The following is a 15,928-nucleotide window of genomic DNA, read 5'->3' as shown; positions in this document are numbered from 1 at the left end:
CAGAAGCGATATTACGATAGTTCAGTAAAAACATTTTAAGTGGGGATAAAGGAGCGGATTGGTTACAATGTCAGTACAATAACACCGAGTTATGAAGATAATTTTATTCTGTATAAAAGCTCTTTGTAAACGCTGTTCACCGAAGTCTGTTTACCAACATACGTAAAGATATTACACATAAAAAATACACAAAAACATTGGAAATCACTTTTTGGCACAACAACTGCAGCTTGAGAGGAAACCTGCGCTCCGTCAGGTCCTCCTCCGCCCTCGGGACTCCACGAGAGTTTAGTGTCAGTGGGTTTCTCTGCTGTTCTCTTTCACTTCTAACAGTCGTGAAACAGACTTTATTTCATCTGCGTGAACGGTGATTATGAGTCTGTGTGTAAAACACGAGTGTCACTAATCGAAGTGTCAGACGCTTTATGACGTTCAGGTTTCTGAAGATTTCTCTTTATGTAAAAACACAAAACGTTTCACTAAAGCAAAATCTCGGTGCTTTGGTGTCGTTTTTCTTATTGAACTGATTTAGTCAGATGTTAGACTAAAGCACAAAAAAGAGCGAGGAGCTGTTCATCAGTAACGACCTAATAACACAATGATCGAGTTTTAAAAACAGCAGAAATGCTTTACAGGCCTCCGTGAGGCCGACAGAGTGCAGCGCCACCTTCAGGCGTCATCTGCAGAACGCTCCTGTATATATTGTACTTACTATTGTTTGAGTACTTACCATTGTTTTTTTTGTACTTTTTATATTTTACATTATATTTATTATTGAAACTTGCACCAAGGGAGTGGCACTCCAATTTCGTTGTACTCTGTACAATGACAATAAAGGCTATTCTATTCTATTCTATTCTATTCTGATAGAGGATTGAGCATTTCTGACAGATGATGCCGAGGGGAACACGCACACTGAAAATAAAAGAGGACCGAAAATGGATCCACGATGGACGCTGATGGAAGGGCCGCTGTTTGGGTGCTAACGGCTCTCAGGTGAGGCAGAAGCACCAACCTCAGGCTGCAAACGCCGCTCAGGAAGCGGCTGAATTACTGTTAACAGCCCAGCTTTCATCATGTTTCCTGTTCCTGGTGCCGGGAGCAGGTCGACGTTTTCGGCTGTGCTGACAAAGTCTGGATCTGCTGAACATCTCAGTTTGTTGTGTTGCATTTTTTTCTTTGTCATGTTGGTTTTTCTCTTTCTTATGTTTTATTTTTTTCAAATGGCTTTTTAAAAGTTGTGTCTTTGTTCTGTATTTTCAAAATATTATCATGTTTTTAATAAACTTCACATTATCAGTGAGACCTGCAGTGACTTCAGCCCATCCCAGGTTTTGGGGACAGCGCTCTGGTTCTTGCAGGCTCAGGTAAGCTGACACAGGTGGTGTTTTCTTCAGTGACGGGACAGCCTGACACCTGAGGAGGAGGCGGGGTTAAAAACCACAGGTGAGTGCTGACAGGAAACAGACGCCCACTGGATGCAGCACAAAGCGTGAGATTGTGTTTTTGTTGTTGTTACTCGAGACTTCTGGTCCTCTTAGGGACGAAGTAACATAAACATGAACAAACCAATGATTATTTATGGGAATAAATGGGCGTGGAGAGTGTTGCTGACATGCTTTATTGCAGGTCACTCAGAAATGATCAAACCAAACAGTTATTAGTTGAATATCATACAGCATCATGTCATCCTGCCTGCTATCTAAAGGTGATTATTAATCCTACGGCGTGACTGCTTTGGCAGAGCTTCAGCTTAACGTTTCCAACACTGACCAGTCTACCGGGCGTCTCAGCTATTTACACACATCACAGGAAGCATCGCGCTTTACAGTCAGGTGACACGCCGACAAGTTACAAGAAATACGCTCGTATGTGACTAAAATCTCTAAAGTTCAGTTTGATCACAAACAAAATCTGTTACATCTCTACAAAGACTTCATAAATAAGCTGAGTGAGCCTAAGTTAAATATCCAAACACTTATTTCTGTCCAGTAAACAAATACATCCAAAAGGTCACTAGAAGCTTAAAGAAGACACGTTTGCAGCTTTTCTGTGATGCGGCGAAAGCGTTCAGCTGCAGATGGATGAAAGCCGCCACTGTTCGCCGTCGCACGTCTTCACGCGGAGGTCAGAGCGCTAATGTTCAGTCGATAAAGACGTATTCAAAATGCAGTTTGAGCCAGATCTGAGAGTCTTTGTGGCCTGAAGAGGAAACTAGTTTGACTTTGTTTTAGTGTCCAGGCGCGTTTACGCTGTTACGTTGGGTAGTTTGGAGGATTTTCAGGCATTTGGACAAAAACACAACAATAACTCGTCCTGCCCCCGCACAGCAGACAAGAAGCACGACGCTGCCGTCTACGCCGAGACCCGGCGTCTCTCTGCAGAGGACGCAGATAAATACGAAGGAGGGCGGGAGGAGCGAGGTGTTCGGGAGGTCACACGGTCGTCTCCTGGTCCTCTCGCTGGATCATCTGGTAATGCTGGCAGCTCTTCAGATAATCAGCCAGCTCCGGGTCGCTGGCGTTGGCGGCGCGCTGCCTGGGAGTCTCCCCCTGAAAGAGACGAGCAGAGCTTTAAGAAAGCCGACGGGCTCCACCGTCAGCTCCGTTACCTCCACGGTCACCTTTCAATAACCTGCAAATAAAACCCTCAAATTTCACTCATCAAACTCTCAGTGTGACCTCACAGCGGACATCAGTGGTCACATGATGCGATTCAGCCGAGCAGACTACAGCCGCCTGGGTCACCGTCCACCTGTCAGTCAAAGAGGCCACGCCCCTAATCCAGGTGAGTGATGAAAACAGGCGTAATGCAGGAGGAAATGATCTCTGGAGAACAGTTTGTGTATCGGGCTGCAAACACGCTGCCTCTGCTGGACGTCAGAGGAACTGCAGAGCAGAAGGAGCGAAGGCTCCGAGCTGCTCGGTACATCTCGGCTTCACACCAACACTCGACACTAAATAACACATGAACTCTTTTCCTCCTCTGGAGAGGAGAAGACAAAGAGAAACTCAGATTATGGGCTGCTTCCTGTTACCACTGGCTTCACCATGGCGACGGTGAGCCGTGGCCTTTTGTATGCGCCGGAGCGAGGCCGGGGGATCCCGCGGCGCTTCGTTTCTCAGTGACACACAACATTAATCACTTTATAGAAGTGGGTCAAATACTGCTGGAGATCCATTTAGAGCGCGGTGGCTGTGCTCCGGCCGGTGGCCGTCACTGCGCCTGAGAACGACACGCAAACGGGTTCGTGCAGCGGGAAGCTCGACCGATCGCACCAACTCACATTCTTTGTGTCCACGAGCACAAAACGGAGCGCACGGAGGAACCAACCAGCGCAGAGCAGCAGCTGGGACGCCACATCGTGATTTACAGACGCGTGCGCTGCTTCATGTTGATTCGTCTCTTATTAAGTTCCTGCTCCGCTCTGGCACAGCTGATGTTCAGCTTCAGACACTGGGCCTCATTCACAAGCAGAAACCTGAGCTCTAAACACACACACACACACACACACACACACACACACACACACACACACACACACACACACACACACACACACACACACACACCATGCACGGATGGCGAAGGCCCGGCTGTCATCTCTAAGCTCAGGGCGCCGCTGCAAACATAATGCAGCTTCACCCTGAGCTGCGCTGTTGTTCACTCAGCCAGCAGGAGGCACTGCGCCGCCTGTTGTACCTGCGTCACCAGATAATGTTCTGGTTCTGTAGGGATGTAAAGTACATTTTTAAAAGCTTTGTTGTTTTTCCCGTTACACTCTGGCAACGGAGCGTCTTCAAAAGCTTCGATTGTGCAGATTGTCAGAGTTCCACTCGCTCCTCGCCGCCCTCCAGCAGGGTTTATAACGGATGCTGCTGTGGGGTCTGAGTGGGTGAAACACCTGCAGTGGGACTTTAAGTGTCTTCATGCTTCCAGTGTCTGAAAGGAACGCCACACTCCTAACACGCTCGACCTGCTATTAACTAGAGCAGGCAAGGAGGGCAGGAAACCAGATCACACATTTTTCAAAATAAAACCGGCTATTGCAGTTAATAATACAACAGCTTCCTGCCATTTTTGTGTTTCTTTTTATTGCTGTGTGACTGATTTCAATTGAAAGCCTGCGTGCGCTAGTACCTCTTGCCACGAGTTCCCAGAATCCTTTGCGGTTTTACCCCTGAATGACGTCACATTTTCAATCTCTATGGAAGCATGGACACGAAGTATCTCCTGCTTTACCTGTAGGTCTGTCTTCATGAGCGACGCTCCGGCCTCCACCAGGTATTTACAGATGCTCCTCTGACAGGAAGTGGCGGCTTTATGGAGCGCCGTCTCCCCTCTGAAAGAAACAAGAACGAAAACGCACATGAAGGCGCCGAGCCTCGTCCAGCAGGAGAGGAATCGAATGGAGGAGAAGCTGACTCACGTCTCTTTCTCGGTGACATCCAGGTGGGACGTGGGCACTGAAAGCAGCGAGACAAACAGAGTCATCATCACAGACGAACATCAGAGCGCTTTAATGTGGCGGCGACAGCACGTGATGCTACGAGGAGCAGCTCGAGTTTGTGACTGGACAGTCGGAGTGGATCCACTCCTCGTTCCCTGTTTCCACGTTCGTACGACCTGATTTGACCCCACAAAGAAGCTACACCTGTGTGCACGATCACCTGCTGCTGGGGACGAAGAGGAGCAGCTCAGGGCTCACATACGAGAGCTACAGGAACGGGCAGGGTGAGAGTGAGGCGTCTCAGGGTGACGAGCTCAGAGATGACAAGGTCCAACTACACAAGTTTAGATTCTTACTTCAGTGACTGAAACTTTCTAGTTCGTACTTTGCTTCTAGTTTCTGATGAGAACCTCCTGAAATGCCCTGAAACGTGAGCGTTTCTCTAGATCAAGGATCAGGTATGGCAGCTCTCTCCTGACCGTTATCTGAGGAGTCGAAGAACTCCTCCACTCGGAGTAAAGGTCCCGAGGGCGAGCCGAGTGTAATAAAGGAGGAGCAGCGTGGCGTGAGGCTGGCGGCTCGGTCGCAGAGTGGAAATACCACACCAGCCTCAGCCGTCTTTGCACACTCAGTCATCAGAATCACGTTTCTTAACGTTTAGCCTTTATATACAAACGATTCGCTCACCGCTGTCGATGAGGTACTTGACGATGTCTTTGCAGCCGGCCTCCACGGCGTGATGCAGCAGCGTGCAGCCGTCTCCGTCTTGCAGCAGGAGGTCCGCCCCCTGTTGGTGGAGCTCTCGGAGCTGCACAACAAATACAGCAATTTGTTCCAAAGTGCACATGCTCACTAAACCGCTTTCCTCAATCAGAAATCAATACTCGTAACGATCAATATGTCCACACTCACCCGGTCCAGGTTTTCCTTCTTGATGCAGCTGATCAGCTCTGCATCTGAAGAGCAGGAAACAGACACAAGGTTACACTTGTTTTCACTTTAAATTCACGCAGCAGAGTCCAGAACACAGCCTGTCAGCTCCCTCTGCTGGACAAACGCTGGAACTGACGCTGAAGACTCACAGTGTTCAACAGCAGAACTGAGGAGGAGGAGGGTTTTTACCTTTTTCAGGGTCGTGTGAGGTAGCAGCAGGAGGTCTGTCAGTGAGAGAAGACACAGATAGGAGGTCATCAGATTGTCATGTGACAGAGGGAGGAGCTTAAATCTGAGGTGCAGGGTGATCGGGACAATCGGGGGCTTTGAAAGCCGCCCGCCTCGTGAACAGTTTCTTCTCGCACCGAGACATCATGAGGGGTGTCACGCCTGCACGTCTGTGCGTGTCCTCCTGGGATCAAACCGCTGCACACGCACAGCTAATCTGTCACTGTGTGTCAGCCAGGTCTGAGTCTGTGCAGCGGGGACGCTCTCGTTATGGTCTTGCATTACAGCGAGCGTTCTGAGCACCTGCGGCGTCTTGCAGTTAAGCTGCGTGTTTTTATTCTGCAGAGCCACAGCCAATCAAAGAGCTGCACAAACAGACGCCAAAGCACCTCAGGCCACAGACTGTATAATAAAGATGGACATGGCTTCTGATATTATGATGAATGTCCAGGAGGGGGCGCTGACGTCACTCATTATGTAAATTATGGCTCTCATTAGCGTTAAAGAGGAGGAGGCTGGGCTGTTCTTATTGGCTAACAACCTGACATCACCATGACATCACAAACCAGGCACAAAAAAAGCTGTGAAGCTGAAATGTTGGCAGGTGTGTGTGTGTGTGTGGATGATGAGGAGCTTCAGAGAAACAGCAGACAGGAAGCAGGTGGAGTCGTACCTAATGACGGGTCTGAAATCAGCCGCGGCCGTGTTGGAGCGATGCACATTGATAATCTTTGCTCCTCGCCTTTAGATCACAGACAACATGGACAGGTGACAGGTGAGTCAGCGGCAGCACATGGAAAACAAACAGCACCGGCATGTGGACACGAGGGCGCGTTCACACGCCGGTCACATGGCACATCTGGACTGGTGTTGGGTTTAATACAGGAACTTTGTACATCTTAACAAAGCATCAACCTCAGCGAAGGAGTGAAGGAAACACGAAGCTTCTTTCAGCCAGTCTGACGAGAACGATGTGGACACACGAGTCTACCACAAACTGCAGCATCAAAGCCTTCATGGGGATAAAATGTTCAAAGTGCCAATTTAAAACGTACAAATTTGATGTATTAATGTTAGTAGACTCTTAATAAAAGATGGACGTAGGTCCGAGGGACACTGCAGGCTCAAGCCCCGCCCTGAACCCTCCCCTGCTCCTATTCGGCTCTGACAGGACCAAAATCACTGAGTCAAAGATCAGCGATCATTATCTCACAGACCAGAGGAGTCGCCCCCTCCTGGACGTCACTTAGACTGCAGACGACGTCCATCGTTTATATACAGTCTGTTATTAATGCAGGCGTGGGACCACTGTACCGTGAAAAAAAGCAGACAGCGCAGTGGTCGAGCCAGCAGGGGGCGCTCTCATGGAACGAAGTATTCATATTTAAACTGCTCATTCCTGTTATTTGTGTTTACAGATATCAAACAGATTTCACTGAGCGGACCCGAGTATCAGCTGACTCTACAGGATCTGAACGCTTCTTCCAGTAGCAGGTGTGCGAGTGCGTGTTGCTACCTGCAGAGGGCGGTCTTAGAGGAGCTCTGAGTCAAAGCATCGACCACGGAGCTGTCGCTGGAGATCCTCTTCCTCTGATCTCGGGATCTGAAACAAACACAGCGCTGTTTTTATTCCTGCCCCCCATGATTGATTTCTGATCGTGATTCGAGTGGCGGCGGCGTCCCAGCGGGGAGCAGAGGGACGAGCAGCTCCATGGAAACGGCACTTCAAACACCAGGAGCTTATTTCAGGGCGAAAAGCTGCAGTTCCTCTGACATCCAGCAGAGGCAGCAGCGAGTTAAGGTAAACACACAAACTGTTCGGTCCCCGTAGATCACATCTTCTCTCACCTGTGTGACGAGGTAGGGGAGGTGGGGGAGGGCGGCGAGCAGGGGAAGGCGAACTGCTGGTCTTGGTGCTCCTCCGAGTCCACCAGGTCGGGCATGCTGGGGGAGGTGCCCACCGTCTCCTTGGAGACCAGCTCCGGGTCCAGGATGTAGAGCTCCTCCTGAGAGATCTCCGTCACGTAGTTCAGGTGCTCCTGAAACAAATGACACATCAGGACACACCTGGCTGCAGCTCATCCATCATCACTGCCAGAAGAAAGAAAGCTGCACCAATCAGCAGGTGCAGTCTGCTAATCTGAAGGCCGGCGGTTCGATTCCCGTCTGCATCCATCATCCGTGGACGCACTCAGACATAGAAAAGCATGGATGTGCGACTCCACCTCGCCACAGTAAAGGTGCTTCTCTGCTGCGTTCCTACCTGAGCCCGGTCGATCCTGTAGAAACGATCCGCCGTCGTGCCTGAAAGACAAAGAGAGGGCGTTTGGGCAGGTCGGGGTCTGTGCGCGAACGGAGGAGGTCGGCTCGGACTTACAGTCGAGGAAGCACCACTTCATGGAGAGCTTGTGTGAGGACAGACTCTCGCCTTTCATCGCCTCGCCGTCCTGGAGGAGCAGAAAGAGAAGCGTGAAAGGCACCGCCGCACAGAGCCGACACCACAGACTCACTTTTACATTTCACGGGAGGAGCAAATGTAATCTTCTCCATCAGACTCTTCCACAGCAGCGTTTGGTTTCTGAGCATCGTGCGCGTACGAGAGCCCCGCCTCTCCCGACAGATGGCGCACTCGTGCTGCAGGACGGCGAGCTGCTGTTCGTCTGTGCAGCTTTTCTCGGTTGGTGTTGGGTCACAGCTGAGGTTTATTACAAACAACACAGTCAGCCACTTCCCCTTACACCGCGCCCTGATGCTCCTCGCTATCAGTGTCTGATGTGTCACGCCGTGACAAGTTTCACCCTCTCAGAGCAGCCCGACAGGTCGCTCGCACCACAGGAAGTACGATGGAGGAAGGATCTGCAGTTTTTTTGCTTTTGGCAAACAGTTGCACGTAGAGGTCGACTAAACCCCCCCAGCCTGTGGATGGTGAGGTGATTTCACAGGTGACAGGTAACCTGTCCCAACGATCGCAGTCTGAGCGCTAAAGGTCGTCTCATTTTTAAATTGCCAACACGTCACAATTAAGTCGGTCGGCTCACGTCAGCTGTTATATTCTCATATAAAAGCTGCCAGGTATCTGTGTCATTCTGCAGTCTTTTAAATATGAATCAGTAGATTAATGATTACTCCTCCTGCCCACAACGCTGTACCTGCTCCAGGTTGTCCTGCAGACGGTCGATGTGCAGGCGGCAGGTCTCCAGATCGCTGTCTCCGGGGACGGTGATGACTCCCAGCGGCAAAGCTCCAGGAAACATAAAGGTCAAAGTGAGAAACGTGCAGCATGTGCTTGGTTTCTGCTTTGAAATAACAACAAGTGACTCGTGATAGTGGAAACAGTCTGTCTCTTTCACTGAGGCACTTTAAAGACCATCAACAGTAACTGGTTTGAGGACTGAACCAGCAGGTTCCCAGTCCGATGAAACCAACGTGCCCCAAACACAGTAAACACAGTTAAACATGCATTTGACTGAAAGCACTGCTGCTACTTTGCAGATAACCAGTCCTTCACACTTACACGCCTCCTTCAGCTGATCTTTGTCATAATGCAGGGCCTCGTACGCCGCCATGCTGATCCGGTTCACCCTGATCTGGAGCTTCTCTGGAACGGGCTGCTGACTGCACACAAACACGCCATCATTCAGTCACCGAACACGAACTGAGATCATCTGATTCATTTAAGCCGCTTGCATCATCTGCATACGCGTGATGGTATTTATCTACAGCGTAAATAGAAGTGGGCTGAAGCGAGCCCTGTGGACTCCATCGCTAATAGCAGCTATGACAGTCTGCTCAGTACTTCCTGTTACTGCGACTGCCAATGAGAGCAAAGGAATCTACTGAGCGACCAATGAAAGGTCGGTCAGTGCGCACACCAGACGTACTCATTGAGATGGGGCATGGAGATCCTCCTCTTGGCCTTCTGCACCATGTTGGCCTGGTTGCGCAGACTGATGTGAATGACGGACGGTGCCAGCTTGCAGGGCTCCCCGTCCACCTGCATGGGGATGGACTTAAAGGTGGTGAGGGTCACTTCCTTACACTGGTGGAGGCGTTCGCCATGACCGCCCACCTGGAGGGTGGCCTGCAGACAAACGAGCAAAGATTTAACTGGACCAAACGAGCGTTTATATCAGTAAACGTATGTCTGTGATGGGGCACGGTGTGGTCTGATGTGGTGTTTGTAGGTTACGCCGTCTGCGGCTGCACGGCTGCATGCTCACCAGAGACGTCATGGTGAAGCCGATGACCTCGATACAGCCGTCGTCATGCCGCTGAGGCTCAAAGTCCTGATGTTCGCTGGGGTTGCCCCACGGCGTGGTGCCAGCACAGTACCTGCAGCAGGTAGACAAACCAAGCGCGCACTCGTACTTTAACACAGCATTTCCAGTTTATCTACTGGCTGGGTTCCACCGAGGGAGACGGTGTGCATGTGGAAGATGTTTGTTACCAGGCTGAAGACGTACCTGGGGATGTTGAGGAAGAGCAGACACTGCAGCTTCAGGTCCTGGACTTTGGCTGTGAGGTCCGTCCCGTCACACTGAGGAGGAAGGAAACGAGGATTTATAAAGGAGCGCGCTGCTCCACGTGCTTCCTGCCACAGCCGTGAGCTGCAGAGGCTTGAGAAACTCTCTCGTTCAAATGTCGTCACGTGTCGCTCCAAAAAACCCAGAAACTCAAGATTCAAACGCCACATCCCAGCGGGTGGTGTTAGTGCGGCTACAGCCATCTTTATCCACAGTCCATGCATAAAGTAAAACTTTCACACGTCATTGCTGGGTCATGCTGCGGTGCATCACAGGCACTGACTGGTTGTCATCGTGCCGTAACGAGCTCGCTCACCTGTAACGACGCTCAGTCACACGTGTGTTTAAGCTTTTCAGCCCGACTCACCACCACTCTGATGTGCTTGGCAAGGTCTTTGGAGCTCCCGCTCAGAAAGTCTGAGAAGGCTGTCTGAAACACACACGCACGCACGCACATTAGAAACATGTTTACGTGTGAACGACCAGCACAGCAGCCGCACGAGGACACACTCACCCCTGCGTAGAACATCTTATTCCTGAAGCGGCTGTTAAACTTCTCGGGGTTCGCCTCTGAAAAGATCAAAGCAACAGTTTGAAACAGACCCCACAGCACCGAACACCCCCCCCCCAAACCACACAGCTGGACTCATTTCACAGGATTTGATTCTGGTCAGATTTTTAATGATCACATGAGACATAAACAGCTGTTAGCGGATGTTTTATGGTCCTGGAAGAAGATTAAAGGTGCAGGAAAAATACTGCTGATGAGTCCAGATGTTCTGAGTAGGCCTGGAAACTAGTGAAAGGCTTTTATTGTGTAGAGACACAGGTACCAGCTCACAGGTGTGAAACTGGCTCCGTGCACCGCTGTTCTCTAGCCTGTAGGGGGAGTGAGCGTCACCCAGAGTACAGAGCCCCCTGACAGGCTGCTGACTTCCTGTGAAGAAACAGGAAGTTACATTTCTAACCAGTGAAAGTACAGCAATGGTAAAGACAGCGCTGTAACTCAGCTCTGCTACAAAGCTGATAAACAACACGAGAGGTCAAAGGTTACAGGAGGTTTTAAATCCAACATTCCCGTCTGTTGGAGGAGTGGGATTTTACTCCCAGCTGAGTCACTCTGATCAGAGGAGGATTCGAGCTGCCACCCTGAATGCCACACCTGTGGACCTGCCACACCTGTGGACCTGCCACACCTGTGGCAGTTTCCTGTGTGTCACCGCCGGTTCGAAAGGTGATTAAACGGCCCATCGCAGAGCTGCGTACTCTCAGGTCAAACTCATTCTACACAGGCTGACGGCGAGCGACCGGTGCTCGGAAGACTATCAGCCAATCAAAGATCAGTATGAGGGATCTTTGACGGCTGGTTGGTGAGATGTCGTTAACCAGTAACGTGCATGGGCGAAGCTGGTTTCACTTCCTCATTTGTCTTTGTGGTCATCTCGTTTCTACAGGGAGTGCAGAATTATTAGGCAAATGAGTATTTTGTCCACATCATCCTCTTCATGCATGTTGTCTTACTCCAAGCTGTATAGGCTCGAAAGCCTACTACCAATTAAGCATATTAGGTGATGTGCATCTCTGTAATGAGAAGGGGTGTGGTCTAATGACATCAACACCCTATATCAGGTGTGCATAATTATTAGGCAACGTCCTTTCCTTTGGCAAAATGGGTCAAAAGAAGGACTTGACAGGCTCAGAAAAGTCAAAAATAGTGAGATATCTTGCAGAGGGATGCAGCAGTCTCAAAATTGCAAAGCTTCTGAAGCGTGATCATCGAACAATCGAGCGTTTCATTCAAAATAGTCAACAGGGTCGCAAGAAGCGTGTGAAAAAGCCAAGGCGCAAAATAACTGCCCATGAACTGAGAAAAGTCAAGCGTGCAGCTGCCAAGATGCCACTTGCCACCAGTTTGGCCATATTTCAGAGCTGTAACATCACTGGAGTGCCCAAAAGCACAAGGTGTGCAATACTCAGAGACATGGCCAAGGTAAGAAAGGCTGAAAGACGACCACCACTGAACAAGACACACAAGCTGAAACATCAAGACTGGGCCAAGAAATATCTCAAGACTGGTTTTTCTAAGGTTTTATGGACTGATGAAATGAGAGTGAGTCTTGATGGCAGATGATGGCCCGTGGCTGGATTGGTAAAGGGCAGAGAGCTCCAGTCCGACTCAGACGCCAGCAAGGTGGAGGTGGAGTACTGGTTTGGGCTGGTATCATCAAAGATGAGCTTGTGGGGCCTTTGCGGGTTGAGGATGGAGTCAAGCTCAACTCCCAGTCCTACTGCCAGTTTCTGGAAGACACCTTCTTCAAGCAGTGGTACAGGAAGAAGTCTGCATCCTTCAAGAAAAACATGATTTTCATGCAGGACAATGCTCCATCACACGCGTCCAAGTACTCCACAGCGTGGCTGGCAAGAAAGGGTATAAAAGAAGAAAAACTAATGACATGGCCTCCTTGTTCACCTGATCTGAACCCCATTGAGAACCTGTGGTCCATCATCAAATGTGAGATTTACAAGGAAGGAAAACAGTACACCTCTCTGAACAGTGTCTGGGAGGCTGTGGTTGCTGCTGCACGCAATGTTGATGGTGAACAGATCAAAACACTGACAGAATCCATGGATGGCAGGCTTTTGAGTGTCCTTGCAAAGAAAGGTGGCTATATTGGTCGCTGATTTGTTTATGTTTTGTTTTTGAATGTCAGAAATGTATATTTGTGAATGTGGAGATGTTATATTGGTTTCACTGGTAAAAATAAATAATTGAAATGGGTATATATTTGTTTTTTGTTAAGTTGCCTAATAATTATGCACAGTAATAGTCACCTGCACACACAGATATCCCCCTAAAATAGCTAAAACTAAAAACAAACTAAAAACTACTTCCACAAACATTCAGCTTTGATATTAATGAGTTTTTTGGGTTCATTGAGAACATGGTTGTTGTTCAATAATAAAATTATTCCTCAAAAATACAACTTGCCTAATAATTCTGCACTCCCTGTATATTCCGAGTCTCAGACAGAAAGTCGTAAGACGTCCTGGCGGTAATGCGTCTGTCTGCACAGACCTTTGAATTAAAGCTGGCAGTCTCTGCTTTGGGCCCTCAGTCAACACATGAACGTCCCGCTGTAAAAGCCGCCCACGAAGAAGAGCCTGCAGAGTACTCGAGTACAGAGCCAGCTCGTGTGCTGAACATCAATCCGAGCGATTCAATCCCGACCCAGAAGAAACGGGAATGAGTTCTGTATTTCTGGTGCGTCACGGCTGACTTTATTGACCCCTGACCTTTGAGATGTCCAGCCTGACAGAGGGTAAAACCTTCGACCTCGTCGGCCAGTCGTTGTCCCGTCCTGCTTTCACACTTTGCGACAGTGGGGCAGAAGAAGGTCCTTTTAGCAGGAAGAGACACCCAGCAGCTTCTTTACTGCTTTGGCATTTTAAGCCATTAACTTATTCCATCCATCCATCCATTCGCTTCCACTTATCCTTTTCAGGGTCACGGGGGGTGCTGGAGCCTATCCCAGCTGTCATAGGGCGAGAGGTGGGGTCCACCCTGGACAGGTCGCCAGTCTGTCGCAGGTCTCCATTAACTTATTATCTGTGTTATTTGAATGCCCCACAGAGGAGCGGAGGATGCCACAGCCACACTCGCTCTTCATAACTTGTTAACCTACAAATGTGGAGCGGCGTCATGCCGGAGTCTCCTCTTCTTCTCCTCTGTTTGAATCTTTTACATCAGTAATAATCCTGTTAGAGAGTCATGCTCCACAAGGGGGCGCCCTGTCCCCGTTTTTGTTTGTTCTTCAGCGTGTGGGAACAGGTTTGGTGCTAGAACCATTTTAAAGTACGGATGCAAACTGTGGCACAGTCATCGTGCATCTTTTATTAAACCAGCCGTGGACACGCTGTCAGGGGGAGGGGACAGCTCAACTATACAAAGACATGATGGTGGATTTCAGGACGCGCCTGTGAGCGTACTGACCTCTGGATTCATGGAAGCCCAGCGTGACATGAGCGTCAAAGCCCAGACTGAAGTAGTTGTTGAAGACGTCGATGGGGAGCTGAAAGGAAGCAGCAGAATGAAACGGACCGTCAGACCCTGCTCGGGTGGGCGTCGGCTCTCGCAGGTGGGCGTTAAACTCACCTTGTCTGTCTGGTGTTCGTCCCGGTCCTCGGGCCGCGCCTCTGGGTTTGCCTCCACGTTCAGGTTCCATCGGTCCAGCTGCACGATGTTGCCGTCCTCCACGTGCGAGAGGATCTTCGTTATCGGTTCGTCGGTATAGCCCTGGGAGAAGAAGAGGAAGAGGACGAGTTACACAAGGAGCAACGCTGGCTCCTATTTTCACAGAAGAAGAAGAAGAATCACCCACCACTTTAATCACACTCTAGATCTTGTTTTAACATATGGCATAGAAACTGAACATTTAACAGTGTTTCCTGAAAACCCTCTCCTGTCTGATCATTTCCTGATAACATTTACATTTACAATAATTGATTACACAGCAGTGGAGAGTAGACTTTATCACAGTAGATGTCTTTCTGAAAGCGCTGTAACTAAGTTTAAGAATATAATCCACCCACTGTTATCATCTTCAATGCCCTGTACCAACATAGAGCAGAGCAGCTATCTGAACGCTACCCCAACAGAGGTCGATTATCTTGTTAATAATTTTACCTCCTCACTACGTACGACTCTGGATACTGTAGCTCCTGTGAAAACTAAGGTCTCTAATCAGAAGTACCTGACTCCGTGGTATAATTCTCAAACACGTACCCTAAAGCAGATGACTCGTAATCTGGAGAGGAAATGGCGTGTCACAAATTCAGAGGATCATCATTTAGCCTGGAGAAATAGTTTGCTGCTTTCTAAGAAAGCCCTCCGCAAAGCCAGAACATCCTACTATTCATCACTGATTGAAGAAAATAAGAACAACCCCAGGTTTCTCTTCAGCTCTGTAGCCAGGCTGACAAAAGTCAGAGCTCTGTTGAGCCAACCATCCCTTTAACGTTAACTAGTAATGACTTCATGAACTTCTTCACAAATAAAATTCTTATCATTAGAGAAAAAATTACCAGTAATCATCCCACAGATGTAATATTATCTACAGCTACTCTTAGTGCCATTGATGTTAAGTTAGACTCTTTTTCTCCAATTGATCTTTCTGAGTTAACTTCAATAATTACTTCCTCCAAACCATCAACGTTTCTTTTAGACCCCATTCCTACAAAACTGCTCAAAGAAGTCCTGCCATTAATTAATGCTTCGATCTTAAATATGATCAACCTATCTCTAATAATCAGCTATGTACCACAGGCCTTCAAGCTGGCTGTAGTTAAACCTTTACTCAAAAAGCATCTCTAGACCCAGCAGTCTTAGCTAATTATAGGCCAATCTCCAACCTTCCTTTATATCAAACATCCTTGAAAGAGTAGTTGTCAAACAGCTAACAGATCATCTGCAGAGGTTTATTTGAAGAGTTTCAGTCAGGTTTCAGAGCTCATCACAGCACAGAAACAGCTTTAGTGAAGGTTACAAATGATCTTCTTATGGCCTCTGACAGTGGACTCATCTCTGTGCTTGTCCTGCTAGACCTCAGTGCAGCGTTCGATACTGTCGACCATAATATCCTATTAGAGCGATTAGAACATGCTGTAGGTATTACAGGTACTGCACTGCAGTGGTTTGTATCATATCTATCTAATAGACTCCAGTTTGTGCATGTAAATGGAGAGTCCTCTTCACACACTGAGGTTAATTATGGAGTTCCACAGGGTTCAGTGCTAG

At 48.8% G+C, this 15,928-nt stretch overlaps 1 protein-coding gene across 2 annotated transcripts in view; it reads right to left on the bottom strand.

The window, feature by feature from the left end:
• Positions 1-1,605: 1,605 nt before the first annotated feature.
• The window catches only part of dgkzb (diacylglycerol kinase, zeta b), a 38,726-nt gene continuing 24,403 nt past the window's right edge, over positions 1,606-15,928 (bottom strand). The window contains exons 14-33 of one of the 2 annotated variants that reach the window (XM_040037350.1): positions 14,288-14,428; positions 14,126-14,204; positions 10,649-10,704; positions 10,502-10,564; positions 10,075-10,148; positions 9,832-9,943; positions 9,493-9,692; positions 9,126-9,226; positions 8,761-8,852; positions 7,989-8,058; positions 7,875-7,915; positions 7,460-7,650; positions 7,128-7,214; positions 6,285-6,353; positions 5,573-5,607; positions 5,363-5,406; positions 5,138-5,258; positions 4,430-4,466; positions 4,243-4,342; positions 1,606-2,552 (exon numbers count right to left, since the gene is read on the bottom strand). In XM_040037350.1, the coding sequence (XP_039893284.1) occupies positions 2,436-2,552; positions 4,243-4,342; positions 4,430-4,466; positions 5,138-5,258; positions 5,363-5,406; positions 5,573-5,607; positions 6,285-6,353; positions 7,128-7,214; positions 7,460-7,650; positions 7,875-7,915; positions 7,989-8,058; positions 8,761-8,852; positions 9,126-9,226; positions 9,493-9,692; positions 9,832-9,943; positions 10,075-10,148; positions 10,502-10,564; positions 10,649-10,704; positions 14,126-14,204; positions 14,288-14,428 (1,830 nt within the window). In that variant the 3' untranslated portion in view covers positions 1,606-2,435. The remainder of the gene's footprint in view (positions 2,553-4,242; positions 4,343-4,429; positions 4,467-5,137; positions 5,259-5,362; positions 5,407-5,572; positions 5,608-6,284; positions 6,354-7,127; positions 7,215-7,459; positions 7,651-7,874; positions 7,916-7,988; positions 8,059-8,760; positions 8,853-9,125; positions 9,227-9,492; positions 9,693-9,831; positions 9,944-10,074; positions 10,149-10,501; positions 10,565-10,648; positions 10,705-14,125; positions 14,205-14,287; positions 14,429-15,928) is intronic. The other variant, XM_040037357.1, reaches the window with a different exon arrangement.

The sequence above is a fragment of the Simochromis diagramma genome, unplaced genomic scaffold (assembly GCF_900408965.1).
Source record: "Simochromis diagramma unplaced genomic scaffold, fSimDia1.1 OVJJ01000327.1, whole genome shotgun sequence".
Classification (NCBI taxonomy): Eukaryota; Metazoa; Chordata; class Actinopteri; order Cichliformes; family Cichlidae; genus Simochromis; species Simochromis diagramma.
This window is presented reverse-complemented; position numbering and strand designations above follow the sequence as displayed.